At 40.0% G+C, this 18,207-nt stretch overlaps 1 protein-coding gene across 11 annotated transcripts in view; it reads left to right on the top strand.

Moving 5' to 3' along the window:
- Nucleotides 1-18,207, top strand: part of LOC135217153 (chromodomain-helicase-DNA-binding protein Mi-2 homolog) — a 272,789-nt gene that overhangs the window by 209,774 nt on the left and 44,808 nt on the right. For all 11 annotated transcript variants that reach the window (XR_010315081.1, XM_064252898.1, XM_064252891.1 and 8 more), the window contains exons 27-28: nucleotides 5,388-5,487; nucleotides 8,994-9,175. Coding sequence is in view for 10 of the 11 variants with exons in the window: in XM_064252898.1 (XP_064108968.1) it covers nucleotides 5,388-5,487; nucleotides 8,994-9,175 (282 nt within the window). In the remaining variant the exon portion in view is untranslated. The remainder of the gene's footprint in view (nucleotides 1-5,387; nucleotides 5,488-8,993; nucleotides 9,176-18,207) is intronic.

Genomic DNA, 18,207 nt, shown 5'->3' with positions numbered 1-18,207 from the left:
CAAGAGGAAACAAGAGACCGCCCCTGCTGCTGGTAAGAAGCTTAAGAAGACAGGAAGAAGGTTCCAGCCTTACCAGAAGCAACAGCAGCAACAGTTTGTTCAGGCCGTCCCAGTTACTCAACAGGGACAGCCGTCTACTTCAAAACAGACTCAACCCATCCTCCTGTTGTCTCCTCAGGCTCAACCGTCAACCTCCTACGCAGTCTCGCCGGCCTTCAATTCCATGTACGAAAGCCAGGCCTACCCAGCCTTTAATAGGTTCTCTAGGGGTAGCAGGGCGAGGGGCCACTTTCGCCAGCGTGGCACAGGAAGAGCTGCAAGAGGTAGACAATTCAGAGGAGGGCGCGGAGGTCAACCCGCCCAACAACAGTGAGGCTCCCCAGGTAGGAGGGAGGCTGTTCCTCTTCCGTCACAGGTGGGGGTTCAGCAAATGGGCACAGAGCATCGTGTCCAAAGGATTGGGTTGGAGTTGGATCAAAGATCCCCCTCCAATCAAATCATTCTATCAGGAACCATCAAAGGAATTGACAGATTATGCGAAGGAACTCCTTCAGAAAGGAGCTATTGCGAGAGTCAAGCATCTAAAATTTCAAGGTCGCTTATTCAGCGTGCCAAAGAAAGGCTCAACAAAAAGAAGGGTAATCTTAGACTTGTCAAAGCTAAACTCTTTCATTCGTTGCGACAAGTTCAAAATGCTCACCATCTCGCAGGTACGGACCTTACTTCCCCGTGGGGCCGTCACATCCTCCATCGATCTTACAGACGCATACTATCATATCCCTATAGCCAAGCACTTCCGTCCATTCCTAGGCTTCAAACTAGGAAATCAGACGTTCTCATTCAAAGTGATGCCCTTCGGTCTGAATGTAGCCCCCAGGGTATTCACGAAAGTAGCAGAAGTGGTAGTTCAACAGTTGAGAACTCAAGGGATAATGGTAGCAGCATACCTCGACGATTGGTTGATCTGGCAAGCACAGATGGCATCTGTCCGCCACTCACCTGGCGTGGGTAAGAAATGTGATAGCAGACGCTTTGTCCCGGTCAGTCCCTCTGGAATCAGAATGGTCCCTGGACGACGGGTCATTCCAGTGGATATGCCGGAGAGTCCCAGGTCTCCAAGTAGATCTCTTCGCCTCACAAGCGAGCCACAAGCTCCCTTGCTATGTGGCCCCCAACCTGGACCCTCTGGCTTATGCCACGGACACCCTGTCGTTAGATTGGAATCAATGGAGGAAAATTTATGTTTTTCCTACAGTGAATCTTCTTTTGAAAGTCTTGAGCAAGCTGAGGACTTTCAAGGGACTAGTAGCTCTGATTGCTCCAGACTGGCCAAAAAGCAACTGGTATCCTCTGCTTCTGGAATTGGGTCTCCGACCTCAACGGATTCCCAATCCCAAGCTGTCGCAATCAGTACAAATGAGGACTGTGTTCGCTTCCTCAGGAATTCTTCAGACCTTAACTTTATGGACTTCATGAAGTTTGCGGCTAACAAAGATGCTAACATTGATCCACAAAACATCCTCTTCCTAGAATCAGATAAAAGAGAGTCAACTATTAGACAATATGACTCAGCTGTTAAAAAATTAGCATCCTTCCTGAAAGAATCAAACACTACAACCATGACAGTTAACTTAGCTATATCCTTTTTCAGGTCCTTGTTTGAAAAAGGCTTAGCAGCTAGCACTATTACTACTCATAAATCGGCTTTGAAGAAAATCTTTCAGTTGGGTTTCCAGATAGACCTAACAGAATCTTACTTTACGTCTATTCCCAAAGCCTGTGCTAGACTTCGACCTTCTCAAGGCCTACTGCAGTTTCATGGTTCTTAAATGATGTCCTCAAACTAGCCTCAGATACTGACAACTCGTCTTGCACATTCATAATGCTTCTTAGAAAGACGTTATTCTTATTAAGCCTGGCTTCAGGAGCCAGAATTTCAGAACTGTCGGCTCTATCCAGAGATGCAGGTCATGTGGAATTCCTCCCCTCAGGAGAAGTTCTACTTGCCCCGGATCGTAGCTTTTTAGCTAAAAATGAGGATCCCCTTGCAAGGTGGGCTCCTTGGAAAGTCATCCCACTTCCGCAAGATCCTTCTCTCTGCCCAGTATCAACTTCAAGAGCCTTTCTATCTCGTACATCCTCAAGATCCTCAGGTTCTCTCTTTATGAGAGAAAAAGGTGGTACTTTATCAGTAAAAGGAATCAGACAACAGATCCTTTACTTCATTAAACAAGCCAATCCTGATTCATTTCCAAAAGCACATGACATCAGAGGAGTAGCCACCTCAATTAATTACTTCCAACATATGAACTTTGAGGATCTTAAAAAGTATACTGGATGGAAATCACCGACAGTCTTTAAACGTCATTACCTAAAGTCCTTGGAATCTTTAAAATTTTCTGCAGTAGCAGCGGGAAACATTGTTTCTCCTGATACTGTATAGTAGTTGTAGTATAGATCCAGGTCTCCTTTCTACCTACCTCGTCCAACATGCCTCACCCTATTGCCATGCTACTCGGAATACTCTAGCCTTAGCCGCTAGAAGCATATTGGTGGATTGTCCCTTATTTTTTTTGCTAGGGACATCCACGTAATGTACATATAATGTACTTCAGTGTTTCTACCCTTATTTTTATGCTAGGGTAGAACACAATGTGTTTGTATATTTTGTAAATATCTTGATTAAGTGAATCATTCTCTATTGTTTTGCCATTACATTATTATATGTTACTATGTTTAATATAAGTTATTTCAAGTACTTTATATTAATTGCTTTCTTTATCAACCATTGTTTAGGATAAGTTAGCTTTAAGTACTTTGTTTGTATACTGTAATGCCCCTGATTCACTTATATTATATATCTCTTCTTATTTTTGGGTTTCATTTGTCCTTATTCCCATCTTGTCTGTTTCTCTGGTACTATTTCATAGGCCGACACGAGCTGAGCCCAGAAAAGGGATTTTGATGTAGGAAAAATCTATTTCTGGGTGATTGGCTCGTGTCGCCCTATGAAACCCACCCTGTTTTCTTTTACCCACCCTGCAGGACAAGATGTTCATAGATTAAGGATGACCGCTAGGGGCGCTGCTGTCCGTGGCGTCGGTAGTAGTAGTAGTAGCGGCCGCATCACCCTTTAGTATCAGCTCTCTCTGGTGGGGATTTTATGTTGGAAGGTCTAAATGGTGAATGATTCGTGGTAGTGATCCCACTCGCCTATATTCACATACCGACACTTCTTTTATAGAGTGAGCGAGGCCGGTTTTACTGACATTTTCTTAATTTTGTTTTTCTCTGGTAATTTTAGATTAATTTTGCCTAGAAATAATGATCTTAAGGATATTTCATAGGGCGACACGAGCCAATCACCCAGAAATAGATTTTTCCTACGTCAAAATCCCTTTTGTGGAATCCGATAAACGGGATTCTACAATTATAGACAATATGATTCCGCAGTGAAAAAACTAGCTACATTCTTGAAGGATCTAGATGTTCAAGAAATGAATACGAATCTCACAATATCTTTCTTTAGATCATTGCATGAGAAAGGCTTAGTAGCCAGCACTATTACCACAATTAAATCAGCCCTAAGGAAAATTTTCCAAATAGGTTTCAATATTAATTTAACGGACACATACTTTTCTTCTATCCCGAAAGCATGTGCCCGTTTGAGACCGGTAAGCCGTCCTCAAACAATATTGTGGTTTCTAAACGATGTACTTAGACTTGCATCAGATTTAGACAATGACGCATGTTCTTATTCAGCACTGCTAAGAAAAACATTATTTTTAGTAGCCCTGGCTTCTGGAGCTAGAATTTCTGAATTATCGGCCCTCTCTAGGAATCCAGGACATGTGGAATTCCTTCCGTCTGGGAAAGTCTTACTTTCACCAGACAGACAATTTTTAGCAAAGAAGGATCCGCAGAATAGGTGGACGCCTTGGGAAATTCTTCCTCTTTTAGAAGATAAATCATTATGTCCTGTTCATACTCTTAAAACCATTATGACCAGAACATCTCAAATAACAACGGGCCCTCTTTTTCTTATAGTAAAAGGAGGAACGATAACTTTAAGAGGTATTAGGCAACAGATACTTTATTTTAATCAGCAAGCTAATCCGGATTCAGTCCCGCATGTCCATGATATCCGAGCAGTTGCCACCTCTATTAATTACTTTCAAAACATGAAGTTGAGGACCTTAAAAAGTACACGGGTTGGAAGTCTCCAGCAGTATTTAAGCGCCACTATCTGAAAAATCTACAGGCCCTAAAATTTTCAGCTGTGGCAGCTGGTAGTGTAGTTGTTCCTGAAGAACGGAATGACGGTTCTCCTTAGAAACCTTTAGTAATCTATTCCTTTTACTTTCTCTCATCTGCATGACCCTTCTACCTACATGACTCGCTCACACTCCCCACCATACTCTTCTCCGGATCAGGCTAGACATTTGTTGTTGATCCCTTCTCCGGATTGGGCTAGACGTTTGTTGTTGATCCTGCCACCGGATGATTGTATACAATTGTACATAAGCATATATTAGTTGTAAGCACTACTGTAAGAGTACTATAGCACTTTACTTGGTCTTTATTGTGTATATTAAGGCCAGCAAGCTAAGAAGAGACATTTTTTAGTATTGTATATTAAAAAAATATTTATGTTTTTTGTAAATTGAGAAATTTACTTTATGGTTATATTTAGATTAGTAGTTTTTAAGTTGTAAGATTAATATTAAAATTAAAACTCTTTATAACTTCTTATTCTGGGTATCATTAACCCTATATATATGTAATTTTAGACTAAAAACTTGTATAACATTCTCTGATATGCTTTCACCGGCAGACACAGGTCGGACCCAGAAAAGGGATTTTGACATGGGAAAAATCTATTTCTGGGGGAGGACCTGTGTCGCCCGGTGAACCCTAACCCTTTTATCCTTCTATCCCCACCCTGGCTAATCCAAGTTTGTAGAACTATTTCAGGAATGGGTTATGGCATGTGGGTATTAGTAGTAGTAGCGAGTGGAGGCGGGTGGTGGGATTTCATTGTAGCGGCTCCCACCAAAGAGGGGGATTTCGAAGGGAACTTTCTAAATGGCAGAGGTCCTGTGATTTGTGGTAACACAACGCCCCTATACTTATACCGACACCCTTTGGGTGATCGCGCTGAGGGTAGTAACTTCAGCATAACCATGTTAGCTTTTCTCTGGTATAATATAGAGTTTATTTATACTGGAAAAATGAGTTACAGGGATTTTTCACTGGGCGACAGAGGTCCTCCCCCAGAAATAGATTTTTCATATGTCAAAATCCCCTATTTATTCTTTGTCACACATTTTCTAGATTTTTTGTTTGTAAGGCTTGCTTATTGTAACTATTAACTACTTGTTCTACAGGTTTCAGAATTTGAAAATATAAATGGCCACTACTCTCTACCAGAGGCACTTAATAAACCTATTGAGCCTGTTGACAAAAGTAATGGAACTTCTGCATCTGGTGAGTGCTTTTGAACTTGAAACTTGTTTTTTAAATAACTTTGTTCAAAAATTGGGTTGTAAATGTGGAAGAGTAATACAGGCAGCCCCTGGTTAAAGGCAGGGGTTCCGTCCTTGGGGACCCGACGCAAAGCAAAATTCACCTCTAAACGAAATTCAAAAGTCTACTGGCATCACAATCCACCTTACAGTGCCCCAGACTTGTTAACAATGCCTTAGACAGTGTCACGGCCAGATATTTTGCCCTAATGTGTAATAACTCTTTAATGAAAATGTGGAATTTCATTTGCCTAATTATTTACTATGGTGTCAGATTCAATGAACTTACTGGTAAATCTTGGCCTAGTGAGAGAGAGAGAAATGATAACAGTTGTTTTCTACAACAACTGAAATGAATTTAATAATAACATTATTTTTCTTGCATTTCATCCATTGTACGATAGTAAAAAATTACCATAATTGTTACAAATGGCGTTAACCCTCATGAGATCTGGGTATGCATAAAGTGTCAATAAATTTGTTTCCATAAGTTCACAAATGACGCGCCTTATGTAAGTTCTTTTTGGGGATAATTCACACAAAAAAAAAAAAAAAAAGTCAATCATAGAAAACGTAGTTGACACCATTGTGTCAACAGATGATGAATCTCGAGGAAAACACAGACCCGATGCCGTTAGCTTATTTAGCTACGATACAAAACGTCATCATAACTAGGTTGGAAAATCTGAAAATTTCACTCCATAAAAAATTAGCATTTTTTTAATCAATTATAATTGCTTCCACATGAAAGATCAAACATTTCCACACAAGTTAGGTATAAAACAAACTCCCCAAACCAAATTATTATATTTTTATGATTATTCCAAAAAAATATCTAACATTTTTCTGAAAAATTTCTCATTCATCACATCGTTTTTATTATTTCTAAGCCTCATAAAGATGTTCTGATTGCTTTAGGAAATAATTCAATCATTTGCTGAAATAATAACTAACTAGAAGCATATATCAGTTATAGTTAGGATGCACCGAATTTTACCAAAAAACTTTTGTTTTTTGGTAAAATTTGTTTCCATAAGTTCACAAATGACGCGCCTTATGTAAGTTCTTTTTGGGGAAAATTCACACAAAAAAAAAAAAAAAAAAAAAAAGTCAATCAATTAGGGAAAAAAACGTAGTTTTGACCAACCCATTTGTGGTCAAACCAGGATTGATTGGAAATTTCTCGAGGGAAAAAAAACCCCACCCTAGGTGGTGGGGGGGGGGGGGAACCCCGGATTTTTTTTTTTGCCCGTTAGCTTTTATTTCTTAACGGTACGGGAATACAAAACTTTCATCATCAATTAACTAGGGTTGGAAACAATCTTGAAACAAAATTTTTCACCCTTCCATAAAAAAATTAGGCCAATTTTTTGTTTTTTAATCCAAATTATAATTGGCTTCCACATGGGAAAAAAGATTACAAAATAACATTTTCCCACACAAGTTAGGGTAATAAAAAAACAAAAAACTCCCCAAACCAAATTATTATATTTTTATGATTATTCCAAAAAAATATCTAACATTTTTCTGAAAAATTTCTCATTCATCACATCGTTTTTATTATTTCTAAGCCTCATAAAGATGTTCTGATTGCTTTAGGAAATAATTCAATCATTTGCTGAAATAATAACTAACTAGAAGCATATATCAGTTATAGTTAGGATGCACCGAATTTTACCAAAAAACTTTTCCATGCACATGTTCTTTTCGGCCTTCGGCCAGGGGAAAAGTTGAGTACCTTACACCCTTATACTTTCGACCTGTGTGCAAGAGGGTTAAGTAGAACAGGACTTGAAAATTTTTGCATCATACCTTTATTTGGTATGGAGAAATTATTGGCAAAGAAATATAGTTCTATTAAGTTTAAGCTGCAGTTGTAGCTGAAGCTGAGAAAACAAAATGTTCACAATGCTAATGACTTTTAATTATTGTGCATCAGCAATATGGATGCAACTTTACTGCAAATAGTAGTGGAGAAAAAAGTATTTGAATAAAAAATACTGGCCATGAAAGAAGAAATTATACAGTTGTTTTCATGCTGGTAACAGATAGATATGTAAATGTTGTATTATTACGAAATTTGGATGAAAATAACGAATATAATCAGTTTTTCACACAAAATATCAAGCTCCCAACACCATCTATTAATGAAAAAGATGACAATCGAGTTCACACCAAAACACACATATTTAAGTCATATTTCAACTTAAAAGCGCTTCATATAACAAAAAAATAACCTATTTACACCAAATAGAAGCAAGAAATTCACTCTGAATCGAGTTTAGTAGGGCGAAATAACTGCCTCTGCCTTCAGCTGATTTTTCCAAACCAAAATATAGATCGGTTTGTTTGTATTTTATAATAATATACATAGTAATATGAGGCTACATACAGTATTATTGGATAAAATAAAGTAAAGCATAACTTTAAAAGAGCCAAGGAAAAGTGGCATGTTCGTTATGTTTGTATATTATAAGGGTCTCTTGGAGCTTTGGCAAATACCAAAAAACAACTAAGACTAGTTCATGTATTGGTAAGTCAGTTTTCAACTTAAAAACATTTCATATAAAGAAAAATAACCTTGTCAAATATGAATAGTTTCTGGAGATTAATCTACACTAAATAGAAACAAGAAAATCATAGCAAAATAATCTTACCTCCTCCCTCATCTGATTTTTCCAAACCAAAATATGATCAGTTTGTTTGTATTTTATAACAAAAATAGTAATACACTACAAGACTACACACAGCATCATTGGATATAGTGAAGTAAAGGATAACTTTTTAAAAGAGCAGAGGAAAGGATGCATATTCATTGGTTGTATTTTATGAGGCTGTCTTGGCATCTAGACTAAGAAACCGATAACCAGACAACTGCGCTATAAGCCCTACGGAGTGTAAAACCCAGTTATGAATATATTCAACAAGCGCTGTAAAACCAAAATGCCACTAACCGATGGCGACAGTAACCTCGGGCTGCCTGTACTGTAAATATTTTCATGCATCTTTTTCATGATACATTATAGTATACTGTCAAGGCCCTTGCAGTAATTTTGTTTCTACATTTTCCCCTTTCGAAAAAGGGTAAAGATGTGTCTGCATGTGGTGCAAATATTGAGTTCTGAAAATAGATTTTAACACCACTTTGTGCTAAGATCTAGTTGTCTGGCATTTTACAATATTAAGCTTATATTTGGGATTTGCAGGCTGTAATGTAATATAATTCTTGAATAATGCAAAATTAACCATGATTCTCATTTTCTCTAGCATATGTCTACGTTAGTTTCAGCAAGACCTTTTTTTTTTTATGACTAACATGACATCATGTATATGCTCTACGAGTTATATTTTTATTTGATCTTTTTTAGGTTCTCTCATTCCACATGTTGATTTTAGTTGAGAAAGGATATAACCTTATCTCTTGAGAGGTACATTAGTCTATTATTTCATACCATCTTTTTTTTTTAGGCACTCCAGCAACCAGTGTTACTCCATCACCTGCTCCTTCTGTAAAGGGTGATGTAGAAGAAAAAGAAGAGGAAAAGAAGGAAGATAAAGAAAAGACAGAGGAGAAAGAAGAGAAAGAAGAAACAAAGCCTGAAGAGGAGAAGGCAGAAGTGAAAGAGGAGAAACCAACTGAAGAAGAAAAGGTATGCATACTGTAATTTAATATTAAGGTCTAGGATTCTCATTAGAATTCACAGCAACATTACTTATGATTAGCTATTGGATGTTTTTCTTGTAAAGGAGTCCATGAATGTTTCTTTCTTGATAAATTAAAGAAATGGTAAAAGTAAGTAGCTTGCTTAGCTTCAGTTGAACCAACAAATCCGAGCTAACCTGTCGCCCCCTTCCCTCTCTCTCTCAGGTGAGGTGAGTGTTACCTCATTCATATAGTTCCCCCATTGCTACTTTGATTTTTACCATTGATTGATCATTTTTGAGTTTTAGTAACATTCGTTTCATCTTTTTTCCATTTGTCTTGTATGTTGTATTGATCTGTTGAAAGAAGGTACTTACTTGTTCAGTAACCAAAGTTTGTTCCAATGTGGATATGAACCTACACTCTCATATATGGAGTACTCGTGCTTGGTGCACTTGGGTTGCTACCGAATCGTCCCTTAAGACAAAATCCTATCATTGGGCCTACTTCCATGTTTGACCCGAGATGGCCTGACTCCTCCTTTTGCTTGCCCCCGAGTTGGATTTCATACATGCTCTCTGAGTTATCTCCCATTTTGCACCATATATGTTTTTATTTCCGTCTGTAGAGTGCGCATGCTCCTACTTTATTTTTGCTTTACTGTCAGGTCATTGCCTTAATAATTATATCTTCCGTTTGATTATCTTCATTTGTGCAGTGTGATCTGTTTTCTTGGCGTTTTTACCTTTTGTGTAATGGAGGAAAAAGTATCGCTTTTGTGTTCCTAAGAGCATGAATCATGTGTAGCAAGTGATAACATGACAATTCAGTGTTCAGGTGCTTACCTCCCTTGCTTTTAAGTCTGGCCTGGGGTTTTTTGGTCAGGCTTAGGTGCTTTCCTTATGAGGCCTTTTGTTTGTTTTTATTACCTGCAAGGGATTATGATGTCACTTACTAGCCACCTGTGTGGAGTGTGCAGACTGGCCCTCACCACAGTGGTCAAAATATGAGAGAGGGGCAGGTGGGAGAGGGCGAGTTTAGATCTCAGGAGCCCACACCGAGCCTGTCTCTGTGCTCTCCGCCATCTTGTCTCCCTCTTCCAGTGGCACCTGCGAAGTATTTGTTCAGGCCCACAACATCATAGACGGGAAAGCAGGTAGCGAAAGACATCTTCCAGAAATCTTAGCAATACCTGGGCTGCAAGAAAAAAGGTTGACATCGCTGCTTTAAGTGTGGCCCAGGGTTTTTGATGAGTCATAAATGCATTGGCCTCGCCCTAGTTTTTATTGGCCTTTCCCCCCTTGGTGTGTTCTAATGGGAAAACTTTGCAGTAAGTTTTTATTCCCAGTAGTTATGGACCCCCACTTGGTTTGTATCTCATGCAGGGGCCGAGAATGTTCTCACAAAGCTATGTGCAAAGATTGTGCAGAGTGGCCCTCACCACAGTGGTCAAAATACGAGAAACATTAGAAGAAGGCACCGTGGCCATTCTGGGTATACATGCCCCGTGACCTGGTATAGATGCCAATAGTCCCTGGATCTCACAAGTGTAATTTTAATTCTACTGGTTTCCAGCTTGGCGCTAGTAAATCCTAATGTTAAGACCGAAGGTTTGTTAGTTATGAAAAATACAAATTAGTTACAAATTTGGTATTTTTGCTAAAAGAGTAGGTCACGCAGGCATGCCCCTTGAGAGACTGCTTCACCTTTCCCCCAGTGTCAGTCACAGGGCCATGTTGGTGCTGTCCTTGGTTGCCATTTCTCCCTGTTAAATGTGATTCCAGACTGTCTGGCAGATCATTAAAGACTTAAAGACGGGCTATTTCTTGGGGTGGTTCTTCCCTGTGTCTTGGGCTGAGGGTAGATATCCCAAGACCCTGAGTGTGGGGAGGGTACCTAAAGAATTGAGTCCTCTTGCTACTAGGAGTACCAAATGAGAAGGGTTTTTTGGAGCTCATCCTGCAAACCAGAAGGAAGTTGGGAACTACAGAGTTGGGCAGCTCCATACCAGAAGAGGCCCATGCTTCTCGTACTTGGAGCAGATGGCTTAGCATCTCTCAGAAGCTAAACAGGCAGTTCATCCTCCCAGGTCCCTGTTTATTCAAGGTGCCATGAGGGGGTTCTTTAGCATCCTCCAAGTTGGAGAAGTTTAACCCCCCTCCCCCCTTCTCCATCCAACACCATGCCAAGTGTTATGTTTCAGAAGACTTTTACCATGCTTAGAGTACTAGACTTGACCATATGCAGACTCTTAACAGTGTACTGTTGGAACATTTCTGCCAACAAGGTTCCCAGAAGCAATGGTGGGAAGGACCTTTAGAGCCAGTTAATTAAGTTTATTTACACAAAAATATGCAGCCTGAAAAACTGAACGGCAGATAAGCCACGTGAAGAGAGCACAGAATACTGTGTTAAATTACTCTTATCATCCACAATGGCAATTCGTTAACAGCTGCTGCTAACATGGGAGATGGGCCGAATATTGAGGATAATATCTTTCACAGTAAGTTGGGCGCTTAGCAAGGATGCAGGAATGCACGGAATTCAGGACAGCTGGAATCTTAGATTGCGTGTGCATATAGCTTGATTTATGATGCAGACTCCAACCAGAAACGAGGGCCGAACGAGCCAGCTGCAGTCATGCCTGACAACTATAAGAACTATGAGAGAACTGAGACCATCTCAGGGCAGGAACAGGGCAGCCCAGGTCTCGCACAGGCCGCGACATACTTTGAAAAAGTGCAAAACAGCCAGCACAAAGTCGTAGGAGATATATAGATCTTAAGCTAAGACTCCCTAAGGCCCAACCAGCAGCCCATATAACCTGTGACCTGCCCTTGTTATCCTACAATAGGTCTCTAGTATTTAACGGCTTTATACCCTCCCACCTTTGGGGAAGAAAGGAAATGCTGACTCCGCAAGTCGTACGATGCGGGGGTTAAAATGGCTGCTGCTTCTAGCTAAAGTCAAATTTTAAATACTGGCGATGCGAGGCGGCAGTCACTCCCTTTCGGGCATGTAGGCCTTGGCTAATAAGTATCTTGCCTTGACTAGACAGTCCTCATTCTCAAAGGTGGAGAGTGAGGTACAGAAGCGGTAGACAGCCCAGCAAGCCTTGTTGGATTGGATCTCCAACAAAATAGAGAGAGGGCCATTGGCAGTGCCTCTCAGAGTTACTTGGCCTACAGAGCCATGATAGGGTAGGGATAGAGCTCGTCCCTAGGGACAGGAACTTCAGTGATAGGGAAGATCATCCTCCCATCAAAGGAGTGAGGCTGCAATTATGAAAAGCAAAGGTTTGAATCCCCTTACTATGCATTTCAGGGACTTGTCATGATTTTTCTTAAATAGCTTTCAAACTAATTATTTGATTAAAATGGTACTTTGACACAGTGTAAAAGACACCTCTTGCTAATTTTTGGTGGTACTATAGAGTATTGTCAAATGGTGTTAGTTAAGGGGGCTGTCCGGAACCCTTATATATGGGGGTATAAGGCAAAAAATGCAAACCCATGAAAAAATTCTTGGAGCTTCATATGGTAATTGAGAATACGTATATGAAATATTTCGTCAAAATTCCTCTTACTTTCGTAGTTACAGGGTAATTAGTAAACATAACTCAATAAGCCAAAAACATTGATCCGTACAAGAAAATGCAATATTTCTTCTGTTATCGTAAATTTTTATAATTATTGTCAGATATTGTGACCAATGGCATCTGTAGAGATTCCATGAGTCGCAGAAGGGAAGTCAGTCAAGTAACCACGGTTCAGTGCGAGCGCAAACACCAAGTAGTTTACATGTTTGAGTTTCACCTCTGACATTCGCTTGCTTTTACGTATGTTTATCTTTGTTTCGGCAAGAATTTCATCATGCCAATGAGGAAAAGATAAGCAAAACATCTCGCTAACATACCGACAAAGAAAATTCGCTCTTTTATGATTACAGAATATCATAATATACGCGATATTAGTGTAGTTAGAGAAGAGATAAGAGGGAGGGTTGCGTAGTAAGTAACACCGTCTTGCCTGACGGACACGTCACACTGTGCCCAGGCTACAATCTTTGAGCAAAGGGATCTTCATTTATGATAAATAACATAGTTTTGGTTTATAAATACCCAAAAAGAAATATGAAATTCATAATAATCAAGATTTATTAACATTGTCTTTGTAAAAAGAGAGTACACCTTCGAGTTTCACCTCTGATATTCTCTTGCATTTACGTTTGTTTATGTTTGTTTCGGCAAGAATTTCATCATACTGAAGAGGAAAATACAAGAAAAACCTCTCTAACATACAGAAGAAGAAAATTTGCTGTAATAAGCCAAGTTAGTGAAGGCGAGAGACGAGGCACTCCTTCCTAAGCAACTTAGGAAGGAGTGCCCTGTCTTGCCTGACGCAGTGCCCCAGGCTACGATATATGAGCAAAGGGATCATCATTTATGATGATTAAATTATGTTAAATAAAATAGTTTTGGTTTATTAATACACAAAAATGAAATATACATTCATAATAATCATTATTTATTAACATTGTCTTTATAAAAAATACAAAGTTAAACTTTGAACGCCCGTATCTCAAAACCATACTTACTGACCTTCAAAATCTGTCTTCTCACTTAGTTTTAAAGCTATAACATTGGAATTTGGTATATAACTCAGAGACATTAGAGAACAATCAAATCAGGCCCTCTTTTCCCTTTCTTTTTTTTCCTGATTTATAGGGTTTACTTTTTTACCATAATGAAAAATTCATATCTAGCAAAAAAATGACTTTTAGAAAAAAAAATAAATAAATAAAAACTCTCCACTTGATTGGAGGTCTACCTACATCAGGTCTATACTATATGGTAGTAATCCCAGGTCTTAATATTAAATATCAAGGGAGGAGATAGAATTTGAAAAATGGTTATTTTCGGGATAAATCGCCCTGGCGTCTCACAAAACCGAAGGTCAGAGACGAAAATCATATGCAGTTTGGAGATGTTCCAAGTCACCTTATTAAGTGGTAGGAATATCAAAGTCTTGTCCTTAAAAAATGGTATTAGCCGGCCGGCCCCCTTAAGGTCTTTACTCTTTTAAAAGGCAAGGTCCGCTATTCCTCATTTCTATCCTCTCCCCGACTCTTTTTTCCCACTTTTCTCATCTCTTTTCAATACCTCTCTGTAATTTACAATATAGTAATAATAATATTAATGAGTTTTATTTTCAGCCCAAGGCCATATACATGGAGTATGCAAAGTACAGACAGTAACACACAATCTAGATACATGAGGTAACATGATAAAAAAATTAATAATCGGCAATATCCACACTGTTGCTGAAGTAGTATAAATGATAGTAGTAATCATAATAATGGTAATAACAGTAATAATATTGAGAGTAGTTTTAAAAAAGCATTAAAAGTAATAATAATTGGTGAACAGATAGTATTGTATACAGTTAAATTGCAGCCAGAGGCAGAGACCTTACATGGTGACAATAATCAGGTCTATAGGGCTAGATACGAAAATTGAATGTAGAAATTTCTAAATTGATAATAGTCACAGTAATAATGAAAAAGTGAAATATCGGTAATAACAAAACCACAGAAATATAATTCTGTTGATGGCACTTTGGAAAAGACAGTGATTAAGTCAATTAGGGAACAAACTCCACATTTTCCCATCTTTCCTACCTTTTAGATCTTCTTGCTTCACTCCCTAGGATGCTTTGTATGAACGAATTGCTGCTGTTCCACACTTGGGTGATCAGACTGGACATTGTTTGTCTTACAATGATTTTTAAGTTGTCCAGGCGGTTTTCTGTGAACATGGGTGTGGCAGAGTGGTAGCGAGGAGTGTTTGTGAGGCATTTCCCATGATCTTTTTCAATACCAGCAAATAATTGGAGAGTTCATAATAAAAAGAATAACGATTTTTAAGATAATGATCTTAGTAATGCTTAATGTTTGTCGTTTTCTGTTAATAGTACCTTTGGTGTGTTAGCGTAACAAGGTAGGTGTTGGGGGGAAGGTGCAGTGAGATGGTTTAGAGTTTTTGAGGATGAGTACTGGTCTGTGCATGGGTGAAGTCTCCCCCCCACCTGTGGTAACTGTAGGCAATGACATATCTTGGGGGTACCCTCTCATTACGGCAGTTCACCTGCTGACACAATAAAGAGGTAAACAAACTCCATGTACATGGGGCATTTCTAGGGGAAGTGAGCAAACCTCTTTCTCATGGTCCACGAATAATATCCATTAACTTGTAGCTCCTGTAATTATCAACATCAAGAGTGATAATGATGATTAGTTCCTTGATAGTGACAAAGAATAAAGTTCCTGTGATATTCTCAATTGTTTGCATCACTTTTTAACTATGATAATACTTAATACAAGTTAGAGAGAGAGAGAGGGACCAATTTCATACAGTGCTCTCCCATTTTTACATGGGAATATGTTTCAGAACCTACTATGGGAATGCAATTATCCCCTCTAAAAATGCTTATAACTGCAAAATACCTTGTACTCCTTAAACTAAAATGTTTATAACTGCTTATTTGTTCATGAAACTTACCTGTCAGATATATATATAGCTGTATTTTCTGAAGTCCGACAGAATTTAAAAAACTTCCGACACACGCAGTGGTCGGCCAGGTGGTTAGTACCCATTCCCGCCGCTGGGAGGCGGGTATCAGGAACCATTCCCATTTTCTATTCATAATTTTTCTGTCGCCGGTGCTGGAAACACCTGTTTCCAGTACCTCCGTCTTAGATTTTGGAAACTTCATTGCCGCTAAGTATCCTAATTGTCTTTTAATTTATTTACTTGGATTTGTGGCTAGGCATACGCTATCTTAAATTGATTTGAATTTGATTCATTTTTGTATAAGATATCTGAATCTAGTTAGGCTAGTTTCAGAGGGTGTTGTCTGCAAAGATAGGGTGTGGCTACCGAAAGCTTCGGTAGATCCGCACTTGGTATGCACGAGGGGTATGAGTCTTGCTTCTTTGTTGAGATGTGTCATGTAAGGAGTGTGAGACTTTGTCTAATTCCGTAAGGAAGACGTATGATTCGTATGTACGCAATTAATCAGTAAACATGTCTAATTCCGTAAGGAAAACGTATGATTCGTATGTACGCAATTAATCAGTAAACAAAAGTCAGGGTAGTGAACCTGCTAACCTTCCTGTAGACTTTTTTTTGCCTAACCCTGTAGTATGGCCTACGGGTTATGAATATGTCTGCGAGAGGTGATCGCTCTTCTTCATTGTTGTGAAGAGTGCTACTTCTGTTATTGTTTCTCCTAACCCTGTAATGTTGCCTTCGGGCCCTAAACAGTGTCTGTAGAGGTTATTGCCCTTTCTCTAATACTCTTTCGATTCGTATCTTAGAATCGAAAGTGCTTGCTTTAGAGAGCAATAGTGAAGTGGCTAAGTGCAGTGACAGTGGCCCTTGTGTAGTGGAGGGTGCGTCAGATCGGCCTTATGTCGCCTCTAGGCCGGGACCTCTGCTTGACTCCCAGGACCCGGGGAGAGCGCATGTCGAAAGCCGAAGGAGGGTTACGAGGAACCCCCACCGATCTGGCGTGCCTTCGGCAGTTTCTGATGAAAATCCCCAGACTGCCTAAGTGCGTGCACGTGCACGAATCCTGAAGGATTACTTCTCGTCCTCCGAAGCGTCCTCCCCGCGCAGGGGTTGGAGCTTTTGGAAGGACTCGCGCCCTCTAAATAGAAGCTTTATAGAAGAGGACGCTTCACGTCCTCTCTCTCTCGTTATGCATTCCAGTGAGAAGTAAGAAGGCGAACATCGCCTGATCACGTGTACGTCTTTCCACCGAGAAATATGAAAAAGAAGTCTTAGTAGCAGGACGCTTTTGAGAGCGGAAGTCCGAGCTTTGTTACTGTGAGAATAAGAAGGCGTTCCCTCGCCCCTCGTATTCTCACACGATCAACCCTTCTCCTGAGACTGTTTCGTACAGTCGGATTTCTCTCCGAGATGTATCTCGCTCTTCCCTGAAGGCAGTTTCTTCGCTTGTTTTGACGCCTGTCAGGAGCGTGACGCTTTTCTGCACGCTTCTTTTGACGCTCGACTTGGACGGGACGTTCAGATGGACGCCAGGCGCGCGCGGGTGCACGCCGAGCGCGCCAGTGGACGCCGAGCGTGCTCGCTGCTCGCCAGTGGACGCCGAGCGTGCTCGCTGCACGCCAGCGGACGCCAGGTGTGTCGCCTGGCTGAACGTTTCTGTTGTACTCTTCAAGCTCTTGTTTACGATTTGGGCCTCAAGAATTTTTACCTCTACCTTCGGTGATACCTTATACCTCACATGCAAAGAATGTGAAGTAAGCAGTGCTTCAGGAGGAAGCTTAAAGTGAACAGACAACTTCGTCTTCGAAACCCAGCCAAGACCTCGGGTTTTCGTTGAATTCAAGAGGTCTCTGTCAATATTATATTGACTTTTCGCGAAGGGTGGATGGAGTTAAAGAAAGCTCAAGGGAAGATCTCGTTTTCTCTACCGCAGTCAAGACTTTGCGATAAGGCAGTTACGGGTTATGTAAAGGCTCGATGTCCTGCACGTCAGGACTCTCGGCAACGTTCAGTAGGATTCTTGCAAAGGCACTCATCAAAAGGACGCTCTTCAGGAAAGCGCAAGACAGGACTTCCTTTGCCATACTGCCAATAAATTTTAAGCTTTAGCAGGCATTAGTTGTGATACGGGAGAGGAAGCTGGTTGGAGAGTTTCTTCCTCTTCCCAGGATAATTTTGCAAGCTTTTTGGCCCATCTGAAAGGGTTTTTCAGATGATAGATTTTGTTAGTTTCTAGTCGGGACTACGCTGCCGAATTGAACATCGTCGTTCTACCTGCCGTAAGCCCAGTCTCTTAACAGGATTCTTGCCCCTTCCTCGTTTGAGACGGGAATCGGAAAAATAAAATGCCCGACTTCCTGGATTACGTTTTGTCAATTCAGTGACTTTCCCCCATTGACAATATACTATCGTTTTGTCAAGTAAGTGGGTATCCCCTCATTGACAAAATATCTCTTTGTCCCGTAAAT

This window comes from Macrobrachium nipponense, chromosome 19 (genome assembly GCF_015104395.2).
Source record: "Macrobrachium nipponense isolate FS-2020 chromosome 19, ASM1510439v2, whole genome shotgun sequence".
Classification (NCBI taxonomy): domain Eukaryota; kingdom Metazoa; phylum Arthropoda; class Malacostraca; order Decapoda; family Palaemonidae; genus Macrobrachium; species Macrobrachium nipponense.
This window is presented reverse-complemented; position numbering and strand designations above follow the sequence as displayed.